This window comes from Podarcis melisellensis (assembly GCF_964234715.1).
Source record: "Podarcis melisellensis genome assembly, chromosome: 17".
Classification (NCBI taxonomy): Eukaryota; Metazoa; Chordata; class Lepidosauria; order Squamata; family Lacertidae; genus Podarcis; species Podarcis melisellensis.
This window is the reverse complement of record NC_138534.1, coordinates 798,659-819,364: the sequence shown is the minus strand read 5'-3', so window position 1 is coordinate 819,364 and position 20,706 is coordinate 798,659. Positions and strand designations below refer to the sequence as shown.

The 20,706-nt window shown below is 46.7% G+C and overlaps 1 protein-coding gene across 2 annotated transcripts in view; it reads right to left on the bottom strand.

Moving 5' to 3' along the window:
• LOC309360614 (caM kinase-like vesicle-associated protein) overlaps window positions 1–14,305 on the bottom strand; it is a 45,997-nt gene extending 31,692 nt beyond the window's left edge. Inside the window, exon 1 of one of the 2 annotated variants that reach the window (XM_081895275.1) lies at window positions 14,280–14,305. In XM_081895275.1, the coding sequence (XP_081751401.1) occupies window positions 14,280–14,290 (11 nt within the window). In that variant the 5' untranslated portion in view covers window positions 14,291–14,305. Of the gene's footprint in view, window positions 1–13,802; window positions 13,991–14,279 lie in introns of those variants that run through there. The other variant, XM_081895276.1, reaches the window with a different exon arrangement.
• Window positions 14,306–20,706: the final 6,401 nt, after the last annotated feature.

Genomic DNA, 20,706 nt, shown 5'->3' with positions numbered 1-20,706 from the left:
AGGATGGACTTGTGGAGCTATCTTACTGCAGCACCGAAGAGATGACTGCTGACATCCTGACGAAACCCCTACCAAGAGAGAGTTTCCAGAATCTACGTTTCAAGCTGGGACTCTAGGTGGTTGAATAAAGTTGTGAACTAAAAGGGGAATGTCATAAACTCTGCTGATATTTTGGGAATTTGTTAGCACAAGTTGGATTAGGATATAATCTCACAATATATCCTCTCCTGCACCCCTGAACATTCCCACAATAAGTTCACCAGATAGCCTTAAAGAAACCACCTTCTCTAAGATGGGACGGACAGAAGTTTTGAAGAGACTTAATAGTGGGATTCTAGTTGGTTTTGCTCCTTGTGGTGCAGTCATATATTTCCTTTGTCCTTTTGGTTTGAACAGGTGTTGCAAGCTTTCCAAACAATGCCAAAAACCTCCCAAACCTTTTACCAGAAGCAGAAGTAGGGGAAATGCACACACTATGAATAGTGATCCCTCTTCTCTTTTCATTTCATTTCATTTCATTTCATTTCATTTCATTTCTTTTCTTTTTTTTCTGATAACAAAATAAAACTTCATGAGACAAACACATAAAAACTAAACCAAACCAAACTAAGGCTGACATAGGATGTTATATTCACAAGAAGAAATGATAAAGCTGCTTATTCGGATATTTGCAATAAGATGCAGACAGGTAAGTGGAGAGTACAGTCATAAGAAATGAGAGCAAGAAGTGTGGCACATATGACTTAAAAAATATACAGAAACATAGACCCACAACTGAAACTATCAGAGACATAAGGAGTAAGGTAAAGGTAAAGGTAAAGGTACCCCTGCCCGTACGGGCCAGTCTTGACAGACTCTGGGGTTGTGCGCCCATCTCACTTAAGAGGCCAGGGGCCAGCGCTGTCCGGAGACACTTCCGGGTCACATGGCCAGTGTGACATCGCTGCTCTGGCGAGCCAGAGCTGCACACGGAAACGCCGTTTACCTTCCCGCTGGTAAGTGGTCCCTATTTATCTACTTGCACCCGGAGGTGCTTTCGAACTGCTAGGTTGGCAGGCGCTGGGACCGAGCAGCGGGAGCGCACCCCGCAGCAGGGATTCGAACCGCCGACCTTTCGATCAGCAAGTCCTAGGCGCTGAGGCTTTAACCCACAGCGCCACCTGTGTCCCATAAGGAGTACCAATAATAAAAGGCTCTATATTACATCAAGAAACTTTTTCAAGCAATTAGGTGTCCTTATCCCAAATTTCATGAGAGGCTCGTAAAGGTAAAGGGACCCCTGACCATTAAGTCCAGTTGCAGACGACTTTGGGGTTGTAGCTTTACTGGCTGAGGGAGCCGACATTTGTCTACAGACAGTTTTTCCAGGTCATGTGGCCAGCATGACTAAGCTGCTTCTGGCGAACCAGAGCAGCGCACGGAAACGCCGTTTACCTTCCCGCCGGAGCGGTACCTATTTATCTACTTGCACTTCATGCTTTCAAACTGCTAGGTTGGCAGGAGCAGGGACCGAGCAACGGGAACTCACCCCATCACAGAGATTTGAACTACTGACCTTCCGATCGGCAAGCTCTAGGCTCTGTGGTTTAGACCACAGGGTCACCTACGTCAAGAAGAGACAAATGTATTTTTTCTTTTTTAATGTATTCATTTACATAAATCCCACCAAACTGAGACAACATGTTTTTCCTTTAAAAAAATGGGTGTACCATATAAGTGTTTAATGTCCTGCATTTTTCCATATATTACTCCACCACAATGAGGTGTTTATGTTTTCCATATTTGGGCAACTGGTGGACTTGCGGCAATAAGAAAGTAATTTAACAAATCTTTCAATTTTATATTTTTATTCTCTTCTTTAAAAAAGTGAATAGTGGTCTCTCTTTCAAACTGCCTTCAACTCTCTGGAAAAACAATAACAGGCTGTTGTTTATTTCTGGCCTTAAACTCATTCCCTTCCTTGTTCAGAGTGGGGATTATAATATTGACCTATCTTACAGAATAGTTGTAAGGATTACTCAGGTAACGTCTGTGAAGTATTTTTCATTTTCTAAGTGCAATGAGTGCCTATTGCTACAACCAGAACTACTTTCTATGACTATATTCTGTTCAAATTCCCACCTGAGTCCTAGATCCTAAAAGAAAAATTGAATAATTTGTTTGTTAGACAAAGTCAAATCCACACCATACATTGAAAGCCCATTTATACCACTTTAACAGTCATGGCTTTACCCTGCACAGAGCTATAATTCCCAGCACCCTTAATCCACTACAGTTCCCAGGATTATTGGGAGCAGGGTAGCCATGGGCTTTGCATATATGATGCGAGTGTGCCTTGAAGGCCACACTCTCCCTCAAATATGGAGCCCAAGATGACTTACAACAGGCATGAAAATGTATGTGTGTAAATGGGAAACAAAAAAAGAAACATAAATAAATACTACTATAAAATCAATAAAATCCCATAAGCTACAGAGTAGACAAGAGAGTAGCAGATCTGTTAAATACAATAGTAAATACTCTTCAACCAAATGCCTGGTGAAATAAAACAATCTTTAGTTTCGATCCACTATAGAGGCCAATGGTATTTCCCCAAGGAAGAAGTTTCAGAATTGGGGAGCCACCACAGAGAATGCCCTGATGGGACAGGTCTCCCTCCTCGTGTCTCCGGGGTGGGGGTTAGACTGCAAACAGGATCTCTCCAGCTGACCCCATGGCACGTGCTGAACAGGACAGGGACAGACATCCATTTAGGTACCTGGGTCCCAAGTCGTTCAGGGCTTTAGAGGCTAATAAAGGTAAAGGTAAAGGTACCAAGGTGGTTGTCACCAATGGAAGCAAAGGCTCAGAAAAAGCTCAATATGGAGGCCAAATGGCCGAAATATTGGGAAATTTTGGAACAAGAAGGAGACAAATTGAAATTGCAGAGTTTTGAGAAATTAAAAGATAAAGTGCGAGACTGGCTTCATTATTATCAAATAAGAGAGGCCTATAATTTGGACAAAAAAATTGGCTTCCAGGTGGAAAAATCAAAATTGGAAACAGAACTGTTAGATCCCAAAACTAAGATACTTTCAAGAATGTATAACTTGCTGCTGAAATGGAATACTCAAGATGAAACGGTGAAATCTGCTATGATTAAATGGGCACAAGACATTGGTCATAACATTATGTTTGCTGACTGGGAACAGTTGTGGACCACCGGTATGAAATTTACGGCATGTAATGCCTTGAGAGAGAATATTATGAAAATGATATACAGGTGGTACATGACACCAGTCAAGCTTGCAAAAATATATCATTTGCCCGACAATAAATGTTGGAAATGTAAAGAAAATGAAGGTACATTCTTTCACCTTTGGTGGACGTGCCCAAAGATTAAGGCTTTCTGGGAAATGATCTATAATGAAATGAAAAAGGTATTTAAATATACCTTCCTGAAGAAACCAGAGGCCTTCCTCCTGGGCATAGTCGGCCAATTGGTGCCAAAGAAGGATAGAGTTTTTTTCATGTATGCAACAACAGCAGCAAGAATACTTATAGCGAAGTATCGGAAGACACAAGATCTACCCACCCTGGAAGAGTGGCAGATGAAGGTGATGGACTATATGGAATTGGCGGAAATGATTGGCAGAATTTGAGACCTGGGAGAAGAGTTGGTGGAAGAAGACTGGAAGAAATTTAAAGACTATTTGCAGAAACACTGTAAAATTAATGAATGTTAAAATGATGTTGGATTGAAAATAAGTGGCATTAGCAACAAAGTTATTAAGAATATGCAAAAATGAATTGATAATGGATGGAAATATAGAGTTATAATATGTCAAGATATAGAGTTAAGATAAATGAAAGAGGGCAAGAATTTGCTGATTTGATTATGTAAATGGGATTACAAAAAGGGGAGGTGAGAGGAGGTCAAGGAAACAAGCAAATGAGTTTAAAGTTATAAAAAACGGATTTGTTTTTAATTTTTTCTTATTTCCTTTTTGTCTTTTGTATGTTGTATTTTTATTTTTTCATGTATTTTTGTATTTATGTCTTTGTAAAACTTTAATGAATATTTCATTAAAGAAAAAAGGTAAAGGTACCCCTGCCCGCATGGGCCAGTCTTGACAAACTCTAGGGTTGTGCGCTCATCTCACTCTAGAGCCCAGGAGCCAGCGCTGTCCGCAGACACTTCCGGGTCACGTGGCCAGCGTGACGAAGCTGCTCCAGCGAACCGGCACCAGAGCAGCGCACGGAACACCATTTACCTTCCCGCTATAAAGTGGTCCCTATTTATCTACTTGCACCCGGGGGTGCTTTCGAACTGCTAGGTTGGCAGGCACTGGAACCAAGCAAGGGGAGCGCACCCCGCCGCGGGGTTCGAACCGCCAACCATGCGATCAGCAAGTCCTAGGCGCTGATCAAGTCCCACAGCACCACCCACGTCCCATAGTTAGAGGCTAATAGCAATATCTTAAATAATGCAAAGTAATTCACAGGCCCCTTCATGGATCACGTCCCCTTCATGGATCACTGCCTTGCCATGGCAAAGGGTCTTGAATAACTCAGAGAAGCCATGAACGATGCCGAGCAGGGCACCCAAGATGAACAGGTCATAGTGGAGAGTTTTGACCAAACGTGGTCTACCTGGAGGAGGAACCGGCAAGCCACTCCAGTATCCCTGCCAAGAAAACTCCATGGACAAAGACAACAGGCATATAAAAGTCATGACGCTGGAAGATGAGCCCCTCAGGTCGGAAGGCGTCCAACATGCTACTGAGGAAGAGCGGAGGACAAGTACAAGTAGATTCAGAGCTGATGAAGCGGCTGGGCCAAAGCCAAAAGGTCGCTCGGTTGCGGATATGCCTGGAAGTGAAAGGAAAGTCCAATGCTGTAAAGAAAAATATTGCATAGGAACCTGGAATGTAAGAACCATGAACCTGGGTAAGTTGGATGTGGTCAAAAATGAGATGGCAAGAATAAATATTGACATTCTGGGCATCAGTGAAGTAAAATGGATGGTAATGGGCGAATTCAGTACGGATGACCATCATATCTACTACTGTGGGCAAGAATCCTGTAAAAGAAATGGAGTGGCCCTCATAGTCAACAAAAGAGTGGTGAAAGCTGTACTGGGATGCAGTCTCAAAAATGATAGAATGATCTCGATACGAATCCAAGGCAGACCTTTTAACATCACAGTAATCCAAGTTTATGCACAAACTACTGGTGCTGAAGAAAATGAAATTGACCAATTCTATGAAGACTTAAAACACCTTATAGAAATGACACCAAAGAAGGATGTTCTTCTCATTATAGGGGATTGGAATGCTAAAGTAGGGAATCAAGAGATAAAAGGAACAACTGGCAAGTTTGGCCTTGGAGATCAAAACGAAGCAGGGCAAAGGCTAATAGAGTTCTGTCAAGAGAACAAGCTGGTCATCACAGACACTCTTTTCCAACAATACAACACATGGACATCACCAGATGGGCAGCATCAAAATCAGATTGATTATATTCTCTGCAGCTAAAGATGGAGAAGCTCTATACAGTCAGTAAAAACAAGACCTGGAGCTGACTGTGGCTCAGATCATCAGCTTCTTATGGCAAAATTCAAGCTTAAACTGAAGAAAGTAGGAAAAATCACTGGGCCAGTAAGATACAATCTAAATCAAATCCCTTATGAATACACAGTGAAAGTGAGGAACAGGTTTAAGGATTTAGATTTGGTGGACAGAGTGCCTGAAGAACTATGGATGGAGGCTCGCAACATTATACAGGAGGCAGCAACGAAAACCATCCCAATGAAAAGGAAATGCAAGAAAGCAAAGTGGCTGTCCAGTGAGGCCTTACAAATAGCGGGGGAGAGAAGGCAAGCAAAATGCGAGGGAGATAGTGAAAGATACAGGAAATTGAATGCAGATTTCCAAAAAATAGCAAGGAGAGACAAGGCGGCCTTCTTAAATGAGCAATGCAAAGAAATACAGGGAAACAATAGAATGGGAAGAACCAGAGATCTGTTCAAGAAAATTGGAGATATGAAAGGCACATTTCGTATAAAGATTACCATAATAAAGGACAAAAGTGGTAAGGATGTAACAGAAGCAGAAGACATCAAGAAGAGGTGGCAAGAATACACAGAGGAATTATACCAGAAAGATATGGCTGTCTCGTATACCCCAGGTAGTGTGGCTGCTGATCTTGAGCCAGACATCCTGGAGAGTGAAGTCAAATGGGCCTTAGAAAGCACTGCTAATAACAAGGCCAGTGGAACTGATGATATACCAATTGAACTATTTAAAATTTTAAAAGATGATGCTGTGAAGGTGCTACACTCAATATGCCAGCAAGTTTGGAAAACTCAGCAGTGGCCAGAGGATTGGAGAAGATCAGTCTACATCCCAATCCCAAAAAGGGCAGTGCCAAAGTATGCTCCAACTACCGCACAATTGCACTCATTTCACACGCTAGCAAGGTTATGCTTAAAATTCTACAAGGAAGGCTCAAGCAGTATGTGGACCGAGAACTCCCAGAAGTGCAAGCTGGATTTAGAAGAGGCAGAGGAACCAGAGACCAAATTGCAAATATGCGCTGGATTATGGAGAAAGCTAGAGAATTCCAGAAAGACATCTACTTCTGCTTCATTGACTATGCAAAGCCTTTGACTGTGTTGACCACAGCAAACTATGGCAAGTTCTTAAAGAAATTGAAGTGCCTGATCACCTCATCTGTCTCCTGAGAAATCTCTATGTGGGACAAGAAGCTACAGTTATAATTGGATATGGAACAACTGATTGGTTCAAAATTGGGAAAGGAGTACAACTAGGCTGTATATTGTCTCCCTGCTTATTTAACTTATATGCAGAATTCATCATGCGAAAGGCTGGACTGGATGAATTAAGATTGCCGGAAGAAATATCAACAACCTCAGATATGCAGATGACACAACCTTGATGGCAGAAAGTGAGGAGGAATTAAGAATCTTTTAATTAGGGTGAAAGAGGAGAGCGCAAAATATGGTTTGAAGCTCAACATAAAAAAAACCCGAAGATCATGGCCACTGGGCCCATCACCTTCTGGCAAATAGAAGGGGAAGAAATGGAGGCAGTGAGAGATTTTACTTTCTTGGGTTCCATGATCACTGCAGTTGGTGACAGCAGCCACGAAATTAAAAGATGCCTGCTCCTTGGGAGAAAAGCAATAATAAACCTAGACAGCATCTTAAAAATCAGAGACATCACCTTGCCAACAAAGGTCCATATAGTTAAAGCTATGGCTTTCCCAGTAGTGATGTATGGAAGTGAGAGCTGGACCATTAAGAAGGCTGATCGCCGAAGAATTGATGCTTTTGAATTATGGTGCTAGAGGAGACTCTTGAGAGTCCCATGGACTGCAAGAAGATCAAACCTCTCCATTCTGAAGGAAATCAGCCCTGAGTGCTCATTGGAAGGACAGATCCTGAAGCTGAGACTCCAATACTTTGGCCACCTCATGAGAAGAGAAGACTCCCTGGAAAAGCCCCTGATGTTGGGAAAAGGGGACGACAGAGGACAAGATGGTTGGATAGCTACCAGCATGAGTTTGACCAAACTGTGGGAGGCAGTTGAAGACAGGAGTGCCTGGTGTGCTCTGGTCCAGGGGGTCACGGAGAGTCGGACACGACTAAACAACTAAATGACAAAAACAATTCACAGGCAGCCAGTGAATAGATTTTGGAATTGGTGTTACATAATCCCTACAGGTTGCTCCACTTGCAGCGCGGTAGCAGAATTCTGCACAGTTGAAGTGTCCAGACCATCTTCAAGGAAAGCCCTGCATAGACTGCTTTGCAGTAATCTATCCCAGATAGGTCACTGAGGCCAGGCTAGCTCAGTCCAGGAACAGCCCTAGTTGGTGCACCAACCAGAAGTGGGCTAAGGCACTCCTTGCTACTTGGGCTTCCAATGAAAATTTGGAATTGAGGGATACCTCAAACCAGACATTTGCTTCTTTGCGTGCTGGCAGGTATGCTGTCCTCCTAGCCCTGGACAAATAGATCTCCTCAGTTCTCTCCTCAGGATTCATCTTCAGTTCATTTTCACTCATCCAGACACCGATTTCCAGGTGTTGTTCCAAACACTAAACAGCCTCTCCGGATTATTAGTGGAAAAACTGAGTTGGGGTGTGATCCACGCTTTACCTCAAAACTCCATAATACAGTTCCCAGCAGTTTCATTCACGGTATCAGCAGCAGCAGCCTGTGACCATGGATGTCCTGTTCTTAATTTGCTTTGCTGTTTAACCTAGTATCACATGGCAATTACTTCCATAAGCCAGGGCTGGGGAACCTCTGGCCCTCCAGATGTTGAGCCTATCATCCCTGGCCATTGGCCATGCTGGCGATAATGAGACTTAGAGTCCAACAAGGTCTGGAGAGCCTCTCCAATTCCCCACCACAAGAGAACATTGATATCTCAAATGCATACTCTGCCCTTCAGGCATTCTCAAGACAGCTTAGAAAAGAATCATAGAATTGTAGTGTTGGAAGGGACCTCAAGGGTCATCTAGTCCAACACCCTGCAATGCAGGAATCTTTTGTTCAACATGGGGCTTGGACCCACGACCCTGAGAGTATGAGTCCCACGCTCAACTGACTGAGCTATCCCAACTCCTGGGATAACTTTTACAGAAACAGTACTAAAAATAAAATTTACAGATACTACAAAAGAATAGCAGAACAACAGCACAGCCAGGCCTGGCAGCAAGACCCATCACAGTGCGCATTTGCCAGGGCCAAGTGGCCTGGTCCAGCAGAATGGACGCTGCCACTCCCCCAAGAGTTGTCCAGCTCCAGGCCCCAGCTTCCCGGCATGCTCCAGCTTGCTCCCGACCTCACCTGCTAACAGTGCTCAAATGGGCTAAGGGGATGCTCAGTTCTCTGCTCCATTACAGCAAGGCTGCTGGGCAAAGCCTTTCCCTTGCAAAGGGGAGGCTGAGGTTGGCGACTGCAGCAGTGGCAGCCCTAGGAGGGGAAGCAGTGGGGGGCACAGGGTGGGGCAGGTGGGGACTGCTTGGTGCTGGAGGGGGCTTGCTAACATACCCACACCCATAAAATTGGGGGCCAGGTGTGCTCAAGGGATTATTCTGTGTTATGTGAACAAGTTTTTCCATTTGGTTTGGCCTGAATTTCAGCAGATGGGCTGGTTCACACATGTGTCTGCATTTCTCAACACTTGGTTCCTCTACACTTGCTGACTGGCAGCTGTAAATGTGAGAATTGACTCAGCCCAAAAAGCACAGTAGCCTTGGAGGAGACAAGAAAGTTCTCCTCTGTGGGTGTCAGATCTGTGGTGGCCAAGGCATGCGAGCATGGGAAGCAGTGCCTGATGCTCTGAGAGAAAGTAACTCATTCACTCTAATTTTATAGATGGCTATAAACCCCTCAGCTGGTTGTCTTCCCACCCACCTCCAACCTAAAAATCTCTGACCTCTTAAGCCTTTTCCCCTAAGCAAGATGCCTCATCGGAAACATGTTCCGCACGCCATATGTGTGAGGCATGTTCCTAGTCCCAGATCAGGAGCCTCGGGGTCCGGCTCCTCTCTTGCTCACTCTGCTGCCCCACTTGCTCACGGCTGAAGTGTGAATGCAGCTTCCTCATGGCAATTCATGCCCGACCTTTCTCTGCTTTGAGCCTGGACCAGATTGCCACATTGGCAAAGCCAGTCAGGGTACATGATCTGCGTGGGTTATTCTGTCCAGAAGAAGGTCTAGCAGGAACAGGGATGGCTAAACCTGGAGAGCATCAGGGCTGCTGCTGCAGACAAGAGAATCCAGGCTCATCGGAAACCCCTCCAAGGGGAAGAGAGGCAGCTAAGAGGCAGCGCATCCTTAGGCTCAGTGCAGCTGGCACCTCCAGACAGGGCTAAGAGAGATCCTTACAGAAACCCTTTAGAATCACCCCAGTCATGCACAATGCGACTGGGAAACGCTTTAATGAGGTCGAGAAGGAAACCAGGATCCAGGGTGGAAGGGGAAGCAAAGTTAATTTTCACCTAACAGGTTGTGCTGGCTCTGAGTGTGAATGCACTCACAGGCTACTGTCTAAAAACCAGAGAGTCTAACTTCCTTGCACCCCTCAGAAAGAGAGAGAGAAAAAGAAAGAGAGCTAAGGTTTAAGATTCGAGATTGGTTGCACTATCATCAGATAAATGAAGCATTTAAGCAAGACAGGAAGATAGGATTCCAGAGTGAGAGGTCTAAGCTAGAAACAGAACTATTGGAACCCAATACTAAGAATCTTTCTAGAATGTACAATTTGCTGTTGAAATGGAATGTACAGGATGAAACGGTAAAATCAGCTATGATTAAATGGGCACAGGATGTAGGTCATGATATTATGTTCGCTGACTGGGAACAGTTATGGACCACCGGCACCAAATTTACGGCATGTTCTGCCTTGAAAGAAAACATAATGAAGATGATCTATAGGTGGTACATGACCCCAGTCAAGCTGGCTAAGATTTATCATTTGCCCGAGAATAAATGTTGGAAATGTAAAGAGTCTGAAGGAACCTTCTATCACCTTTGGTGGACCTGCCCAAAGATTAAGGCCTACTGGGAAATGATCTATAATGAAATTAAGAAAGTCCTTAAGTGGACGTTTCCTAAGAAACCAGAGGCCTTTCTCTTGGGTATGGTGGGCCAATTGGTACCGAAGAAGGATAGGACATTCTTTATGTACGCTACCACAGCAGCAAGAATTTTACTAGCAAAGTATTGGAAGATGCAAGAACTACCCACTCTGGAGGAATGGCAGACGAAGGTGATTGAATATATGGGACTGGCAGAGATGACCGGCAGAATCCGCGACCAGAGGAAGGAGGCGGTGAAGGAGGACTGGAGAAAATTTAAAGTGTATCTTGAGAACTGTTGTCAAATAAAGGACTGATAAGATGTCGAGGGGTAAGAAATAAAGAATTACAGCTGTAAACTATAAATTGCAGGGAATAAATTTTAAGGAGGAGATATATAGAAACGGACTGAAGGGTTGCTAAAAAATTGTAAAACAAGGATGCAGAGTAGGAGAGGTATGGGGAAGTCTTTTAGTTTGTAAGGTTCTTTCTTTCTTTGTGTATATGTTTTGTCTTTCTCTTTTGTTGTGTTGTATTCTTTTTATGTTTTTTGTTGTGAAAACCCAATAAAAATTATTATTAAAAAAAAAAGAGAAAAAAAGAAAGAGAGAACATGCATTTCCCCACGAAGGACAGAAGGTGCAAATAGGATTGTCCAAGAGAGTTGGAGACCATGCCAGAGAATTGTTTCCTAATGTCCCAAGTTCAGTGAGAAGGTCCATCCTTATTCTACTACCCAGGTGATCCCAGGTAAGTGATCTGCTGCTCATTGTCCCATTTGATGCCTCCACAGCAAATACACACAACTTGATAGAAGGGTTTTCAAGGAAAGATCCTCAGATTGCATAACTCTGCCTTTGGGGAAAGGAATGGGGGAGATATAAGGATGTTTCTGCTTGGATGAGATTAATTTTAACATTTCCATACCTGGAGCACAGGACTGAGCAGGTAGGAGATGCTTCATGAGAGCATAATGGAAGCCCTGACCAAAAATCCACTTAGTCCTGCATCCCATTTTCCATAGCGGTCAGGCAGATGCATAAACCAGGGCAAAGGCACGAGCCCCCTCCTGATTCTGCCTCCCAGCAACTGACCTTGCGTGGTGCACTGCCTCTGAACATGGAGGTTTTGTGGAGCGTTTCTGCCATGGCCACTAGCCTTTGATAGATCTATCCCCCTGGATTCATCTGATCTCCCTTCAAAGCTGCCTGTGACAGTGAACCATCACCTTATCCTCCAGCAATGAATTCTGTAAATTAATAATGTGACCAGTGCTTTCTTTTGTCTGTCCTGAATCTACTGCCAATCAATTTCATTGGGTGACCCTGAGCAGTCACAGCATTATGGGAGAGGGAGAATATATATTCAAAAGTCCCCTGTGATCTTATCCTCTTTCAGAGCTGAGTTAGTTTAATCCATGCGCTTACAACATGCAGTTGTGCAGCACACTCACAAGTCTAAGCACACACGCACACAACAGGGCACATGCTCAAGATCTCCTAACAAGGAATAGAAGGCATTACAACCACTCTTATGTGCCAGAAGGGTTACAGAACAGGTTTTTCCTATTCTCCATGCATGTTTAGTCCTGATATAACTCTACAAGCAGAATTGTGTGAGAACAGAGGGATTAGGGAATTGGAGACCTCAGTTTGTTGCACATCCAAGCATCATAATTGCCAACTGAGAATTATTGGAACAGAATGTGCAACACAGTTTAGACGCACGCACACACATGATAATGCAAATATTATTTGATCTAATGAATCAATCAGATGTTGTTACTGCTACACAGAACCCACAGGGTATCAGCAGAAGCGCTAACAGATTCTTAGGAGACAAGGTCCACTAGGTAGTCTGTCCTATTTTCAAAATAGTGCAACAGAAGTCAGTGTAGAAATGGGACTCCTAAGAGGTGGAAGGGAGAGGATCTCAAACTCTTGAAGTAAAGGGCAGGGAGTGTCAGGGAGGAAGCCGGCCACTAAGATCATGTCCCAGGTCTCCTGGAATCATCTTTCCAGAACCATGAGGATTACTGATTCTCAGAAGTCCAGTGGACTCCCCATATACTATGCTGACTCCACCACCAGAACTGAATTTTGTGATCCTTCTTCTGTAATAAACTGTAGTAGCTGATGACTGTTATTTTAAATCCAATAGATTGCAGTAAAAGACTATGCTTGTGGGGTGGGTGGGTGGGTGTGGGAGAGAGAGAGAGAGAGAGACCCTGTGAGCAATGCAGCACACACACACACTTGTAAAGTTCCTGCCAAGGCACTGGAAAGAACCCTGTGACTTGCATGCACATGCTATCTAAACACATCTATCTGTCCATGCACACAAATGTAGCTAGGTGAGAACAATGGTCTATTGATTCACACATGTGCTTGCTCAAAGACACATAGGTGGTCATATACCAACTAATAGAAAAAGCATACAAACAGGAGATACGTATGCATTAGTGCACATGAATGCATTTGCAGAGATCCCTGGATGCATTATCTTTCACAGACACAAAAGATTCAAAATAATGTGGATACATAAACACACACACACGTTTGAACCCACTTCTACTGTGTAAATTATATATAATTACAAACACACCAATACAGCTATATTGTAGTCCATTTCCGCCTGTGTGTGTGTGTTTGAGAGAGAGAGACGTTCAAATGTAGAATGAGCTTTTACAAAGCTCCTACTGCCCTGCCAGGCGTTTGAGTGCATCAAATACATTGGCAGGAGCTTTAAAAAACCCTTTCTTCTGATTGTGTGCACGTGTGCTCTCATACGGTGCTGCCAGTGCCTTTTATTCATCTCTTTCCCTCAGCACCCAAAGCGCCTCTGCTCTTTCTCCTTTACTGTGCAGCCCTCTTCTCACAGCCCTGTCCTCAACCCAGAGGGAACTTCTGCCCCGTCCCAAAGATGCTCCTAAACTTTCTGGGTGTCTAAAGAATGGAATCGCTTGAGCTGTGGCGCACCCAGCATGCTGCCTCTCCCATTTCCAGGTCAGAATCCTAGCCCACCCTTGTATCCCAACTTCTGGTTCCTGCGCTCCTGCATCCCAGTCTCCAGTCACAATCTTAGCTCCGTGCACGCCCTGCGCGCCACCTGCGGTCCATCCATTCCTGCATTCTTCTCCCGCGTACTTCCGCGAAATGCAAACTCCTCCATCCCCCAGCCCTCCTGCTGCCCCACCCGCTTCCTACCTGGGGGGAGCTGCGCGTCCCTCCCCCTCCTGGGGCTGGCGGGATGAGTTCCCACGTTACAGCTTGCCACGGGGCACAGGGTCGGCAGCTTGGGATGGCTCAGCCATGGCACGGAGCTGCCTGCCTCTGCGCTCCCTGGCAGAGTGTGTGAGCGCAGCCTGCCTGGCAGAGAGCCCAAGGAGAAGAAAGCAGGGGCGGGAGCGGCTGCTGGGGCGGGGGGCGCCGAGGGAGGAGAGGCCCAGGAACACATGGAGAGCCCGAGGCTGGGGACATGTGATTTAGGCAAAGAGAGGGCAAGAGGGAGGGTGGACGTGTGTGTGTATGTTTGTGTCAGAGGCAGTGTGCCTGCTCTGTGAAATATTGCATGTGTGTGTGAGCGCGTGCGTGCAAATGCACGCACATCAGCACATGTGAGAATGGTCCCTCAGTCGCTGCGCATCTTCGTGGCTCTGCCTGCCTCAAGGGACCTGTACTTACCTGCGCCACATCCTTTACATCTGCTTCTCTCTGACGTTTGCACAGCAGGTGGTTGTGGCTGCCGGGCGGGGGGGGGGGAGTTTGGTATGTTGGCAAGTATTTGCAGAGCTGCCCGGGCGAGCAGCGAAGCGCCACTTTGCTCCTCTCCGACCACCGCAGCTGTGGAAGAGGAGGACCAACGGGTGCATGTTTGTGTTTGCGAGCCGGTTGCTGATGCATTTGTGCCTTTCCACCACAAAGGAGAGGTGGGGCTGCCTGTGTGTGTGGGGGGGGGGGGGAAGGTTATAGTCCTGTTATCCCAGTTGGGATCTGAAAGTGTATTGCCTTCCTTTAGACTGGTATATCAGAGACCTCTCTCTCTTTCTCCTCTGTGTGCATTTCTGTCACAGAGACTCTCTCTGTGTGTAGTAAGTTTTGGGATACATCAATGTATGCTCCTGCAAATTGTCAATTCTGAAGACTCAATAGATGGCTTTTGTTTTATGATCAGCGTTTGCCTCTCATATTTGGTATTAGCAAGCAGCTTTTCTCCAGATCAAAAGAGTGATCGTGTTGTTGTGCTGCTCTTTATATTCTCCACCCACCCCGCCATCTCCATTTCTGCTTCTTTTGTAACAGGCTTCTTGGTTTGCCGGCATTTCTCCCCATTTTTGCTTCCCATCTGGCATATTGATCACACAGGTCAAGCGACATGCTGGGGGCTGCCTGACACCTGAAGGTCCCCCTCTCGGACTCATCACACTGTAAAAAGAAACAGAAAGTCAGTATCCGCAAACCCTTCCTCCCCGTGGCAGCAAAGGCAAGGGAACAGGACTCAGCTGGGGTAGGATGGTGGGCTATGAACATCATACCAGAGAACTCTGCTTATGAAGGCAGCTTGGAAACAAATAAACAAATATGTGTGTCTGTATACATGCAGTGACGGGTAAATCAAGGGGTACAACTGGAGAGCAAGATACAGGGATGCATGGAAGGGGCTTGGAGCAGGGGCAAGTGATGGGAGCTGGGAGAAAGGGACAAAATGACCAGGGACTGCACTAATGCAACTGTTCCTAAGAAATTCCGTGCCTTCCCATATCTTCTCTGTAAACAACTGTGCATTTTTATGTAGCTGATTATTTGCATGGAGCTGTAGAGCTGGAAAATTCTAGAACCAAATGCATTTCCTTTAGGTGTGTGCATACGGTATATGCAATGGCCTGTTTGCATTCATTCTATTGCAGCAGTTGCATAAACCTCTGGTGTGTTATGGAGCCTGGGCTTATAAATCAGCAGGGGGAGTTTAACTCTGTGCACTTGTGGTTTGGTTTTTTTGCAGTTTCTTCCAGAAAGAGAAGTATGTGTGCATGTGCAGAATATTTCCTAAGGGGTGTGCAGACCTTTATGATGGTGCCTCACCCCATGCACAAGTGCATCATAAGTGCCACAGTGGCACCAACTCGAGAGCAACGTCTGTCTGAATGTGTAATCTGCAAATCTATTTGCTGCAGCAGGAACCTCTGCGGGTGTGAGATACACAATTTCCGCTGTGGAAGGAGGGAGGTGGCAGGACGCTTGGGTTCTACTCAAAGCCCTAGGCCATGCAGGTTGGGCACACAGCCTTATTTGGTAGTGGCAATTAGGAAATGTCAAAACTCTGGACTTAAAATGGACTTTCCTCATGGTGATGCGCTTCAATTGCTTCAAAAAGTGGTAAGCCAGCCCTGTGGCACACTGCCTGCAGCTCGGCCTTCTGACCCCAAACCCGCCAACTGCTATTAAGCAAACCCACTTCCTGGAAGAACGGAGGCGGAAGCTAGAGGAGAAGCAACCAATAGCTCTGTCCAAATCATTCTGCCATTGAGCAGCCATCCCTGGGAATCACCCAGTGGGGAGTGTGCTGTTGCACTCAGGTCCTGCTTGGGAGCTTCCCCTGGGCAGCTGGTTGGACAGCGAGACCAAGATGAGGGACTGCATGGGCCTTTGGCCAAATCCTGCAGGTCTCGTCTTACAAGAAAGAGGAACAAGAAAGAGGAGCAGAGGCTGAGGTTAAGGGAGGTCACAAGTCGGAAAGCCAAGGGCTGGAATAGCAGGAGCCAAGCATTGGGATACATTAAGAGAGAGCAAAACGTGGCCTTGTTCCAGCAGGAGAGCAGACAGGGCCAGGTCCCTCTCCCTTTGCGGCTTTAAGTGGGGCGTTATCTACATCTGATCCTTTTTGCGGCTCCTCATGTAGCCAAACTAGTATAATCCAGGCCAAAGAGGAATGTATCAGCAGGCTCAAGGGAAGCTTCATGGCTTTGTTGTTTACTGAATTTTGATCCTGCCCTTCCTCCTGAAGCAGCACAGGGAGCAAACTGCGTTAAGTCCTTCTCTTCTGCTGATGCTGGGCAGCCAATGACAATCTCTGTTTGGACCCCATTCTCTCTGCTGGCCAGGGGACCTGTGGTCCTCCAGCACTTGCTGAACTGGTCAGCATGGCCAATGCTCACAGCTGTACAGGGCAATATTTGGAGGGTGCAGTCCTGCTTCCTGCATTCTCAGACCTGGCATTGTGCCCTCACACCCCACAGCTCTTAAATGTCAGACTAGCACCAGAAAGACTCAGGTTCAATTCCTGGTCAGCTACGAAGCTCACCGGGTGACTGTGAGCCAGTCAACCTATCTCAGCCTAGCCTACCTTGCAAGGTCGTTGTGAGGATACACATAGATGGTGGTGGGAGGACCTTGCAAGCTCCTTGAGGGTAAGAGAAGGATAAAGACAACAGCCATAGCATGCTGCATATTTTTCTTAAAAACCAGCCACGACAGCGGCATTAGAAGGGAATCAGTGTTTCTTCAAAATATTAATAACAGTTTAATCTCCCGAGGGGCTCAGAGCTCTACGCTCCTCTGCCCCTCCCTCCAGTCAGCATCTCACTTGGCTTTACTTCGCCAGTGACAGCTTAGAGCTTTCTAATCCCTTTCCTGGACCCTCCTAGCATGGTCACCAAATTAACTGAGAATACAGGGATGAACGCCCCACCCCAAAGTTGGGGAACTCATCCCCCCTCTCCTCCCCAGCCTGCATCCCTTCCTCAGTTCACCTCCTTTTGACTGTCACACATACGGAAGGATGCAGCCACCTCTGGGGTGGGACGAATAAGAGAACAGCCATCCAGAACACCTCGGCACGCTTGACAAGATGCAATCACAGCTCTGCTTGGGCTGTGAAAGGAAATTAGCACCATTTGCTGAATGGGAGCAGCCGTACCCGATTTAGGAACTGCTATTCCCAGAGAGACTGTTGAATGCTGATGAAAAGCAAAGAAGGGAAGGAGTTCCTGGGTTCTGGCTGGAGCTCTGAAGGGACAATAAGCAATTTTAGTGCCCGATGGGGGGGTGAGGTGGGCACCCGCCAGGGGCGCAGGCATTGGGGGGGCACAAAATCAGCTAAAAATATGTCCATAAATATAAATATTGATTATTGCCTCATAAGAAATGGTTTTAAATAGAGGGTGAATTGAATGGGGGGGCAGGGTTGGAGGAGAGGCAGAAAGAAGAGCTAATTTGTCTGTGGCTAGGGTGAGCAACCTGGACGGTTCTGCCAGGGGCGCAAGATCACCCGCCTACGGCCCTGGATGGGGCAGGGGAGCCGGAGACTCCCAGGCTATAGGCTCAGGTCAAAGAGCAGACAAAGTGGGGGAGGCATGGGGCTGGAAGCCAGGGCCCCCAGAGTGCTCTGCCCAAGCCTCCCACTGCCTGCTTGCAGAGGGTGGCGTCAGCACCAGGATGAGCGTGAGTCACATCTGCTCTTTGAGACTGCTTCTCTCCCCTCCCCTCCCTCCCTCCCTTCAACAGGATAATGACTTCTCTTCGCTGCTGTAAACCCTTAAAGATGTGCAACTCAGAGAAAGCTCTGGCCATGCACGGCATTATCGGGAGCGGAGAGGCGGCTGAACAAAGCTCCTTGTAGCAGGAAGCGAGAGGAAAATAAACTCAAATGAGACTGCATCTTTCTCTCTGTGTGTGTGTGTGTGTAAATGTTAACTCCAGAGAGGCTGCAGAGAAGGGATGCAAGGCACGCCCAGCAGTGAGAGGGAAAGCAATGGCTGCCAAGGGGTGTGTCTTGACAGGTGCTTCCAAGTCTGGTGATAAAGTGTGAAGGGAGACAGGGCAAAAGAACATCCCAGAGGAAGGAGGCATTGCTGAGCACCAGGAGCCACGGCTCATGCCAAACGGCAGCCCAGTGAAGCAGCCGCTGGGAGTCCAGCTTTGGTCTATGGAAGTGGGGCAGAATCACCAGGGAGCAGCATCACACACCCACCCTGGCTCTACTTTCTTCTATGTAACTAGAAGGCTGCAGCGGTGTGTCAAATGGTGAAGTTGGCCTGCAAGAGGAGTTGGGAGGTGCTGTTTCTCCCTCCAAGTGCTTGGCCTTAGAACTGTACCTGTACCTTGGGGCAGGGGCAGGTGGATGGAGGCAGGGAGCAGAGAGAAATCTGGGACAGAGGAAAGTGGGTGTTTCATACGCAGGGGGTGGCAGGAGGAAGATGCTGTGCTCTACAACAGGCTAGCCAATGTTTTGAACTGCAGCTCCCATTGTCCCCAACCAGCATGGTCAGTGGTCAGGGATTGCAGGATCCATTGGCTATCCCTTCTCTAGACTATCTGCATTACAAAGCTGAGGACTCAACAGCTAAAAGAGGCACAGAGGGCAGGCATAGGTTCTAGAAAATTCTCCCCCAACCCTCCCCACATCTGCTCCTTCAAACGGTTGCCATTTGCTCGTCCTCTTCAACAGTGAAGGACTTTGACCCTGCAAACAGGTGCAAAAGCATTTAGTTTAGTGAGGATTGAGCATCACTGGTGTTCCTCTTTGCTTGGTGCAACGGGGGGGGGGGGACCACACACCAGTCACCACCTTGTATCCCTCTCCATCCAGTAAAGATACAGGGGAGGGTACTGCTTTTGAAAAGGACTGTCAACCCCATAATTTCCAGCAAAGGAAGGAGACAGGAGGAGTCCACCCTATCTTCTGAGATGCATTGTTCATATGCAAACGCAGGAGAAAAGCCAGCGGTGAGTGACCAGGGCACCTCAAAAGGCTCTTCTTTCAGAAAGCTTTGCTGGTTACCATAGTCCTGTGGCACACGGAACAGAGCTCGGCTCTAATGCAACATGCCCCCACCCCCGCCGTTTCCCCACCACATGGAAGTGACTACAAAAAAACCCTACAGCTCTTCAAGGCCATCCATTCCCTGCTATTATTTACCAGCAACCAGCACTCAGGGAGGGAGGACTGTCACCGCAGCTTTATTGTTATGGCCAGGAAAGAAAGGCAGTGTATCACATGACTAATGGGGAAAGGGGGGTGGGGGCTTCCTCCCTAAAGGAATACCTGAAAAACAGAACAGGTGGTAGAGATTCAGGAATAGAACCACAAGTGCCCTTGATTTCAAGAACACAGATAAAAAATGTGCATATTTCCTATAGTCAATTGTAAACTCTGCAGGCATAAATTTGTCTTCTGTGATTAGCAGGAGTTGCTAAATCTCACCCTCCCTGCCAGTCAGAGTTTTTAAACGTTTCCAAAAAGTTTTGCAACAGGCAGAAACCCAACAGGCACAGTTCCACTTTAGCATGGAGGCACAGACACAGGAAAGCTTCTTCTGCTGGACATAGCTGCAAACGGTGGAAGAGCTCTGCTGGAAGTGTCTTTCAAAAAAGCCAGCAAGGTAACAAAATCCCCCCACATGGTCACATCTCTGCTTTTGTCTTGGGATCCTGGAGGGCTATAATCCAGACTCACGGACAGTCCTGACAATACTGAGCAAGAGGGACACAGGATAGGCTCTGTAGATACACAGTCGATACACATACAAGGATGGGCAGCGACACACAGGATAAATATAGCACTCCACCGCAAGGCACCAGGAGGGCCATCTGCTCAAGGCCTGGCTTCAGCCAGGAGCGTGTGGTGCTGCCAAATTCTACTATATCCAAGGCAGGGCCAAGGAAAGGCCTGGCCGAAACCGAAGCAGCCCTCAGGCCTCCCATTTCCATTCGTGACAACAGCAGCTATGAGTCCAAATGCTGATGTTTTCCCCTCCCTTTCAGCATTAGCCTGTTTCTTAACAGGCAACGCACAGGTTAACTCTTGACTGTGTGCAGCGTCTGCCAGCATCTCAGGGCTCATTGTCGTGTTTCCTCATAACAACATGCACATGCAGCATCTGGACAACGCAGCAGCTGGGATGATGGCAGCAGGGATATGTAGCAAATGCAATCGCCCTTGAAGCAGAACATCAAGGGAGTGGGGTGGCTGGCCTGGCCTAGTCTATACTGTTCAGATTACACACCCCTTTTAGGTGGCTGAACTTTCCCTTTCCAAACCCACCAGAGAGAGAGAGAGAGAGAGAGAGAGAGAGAGAGAGAGAGAGAGGGGAGAGCTGGCAGTAAACACAAA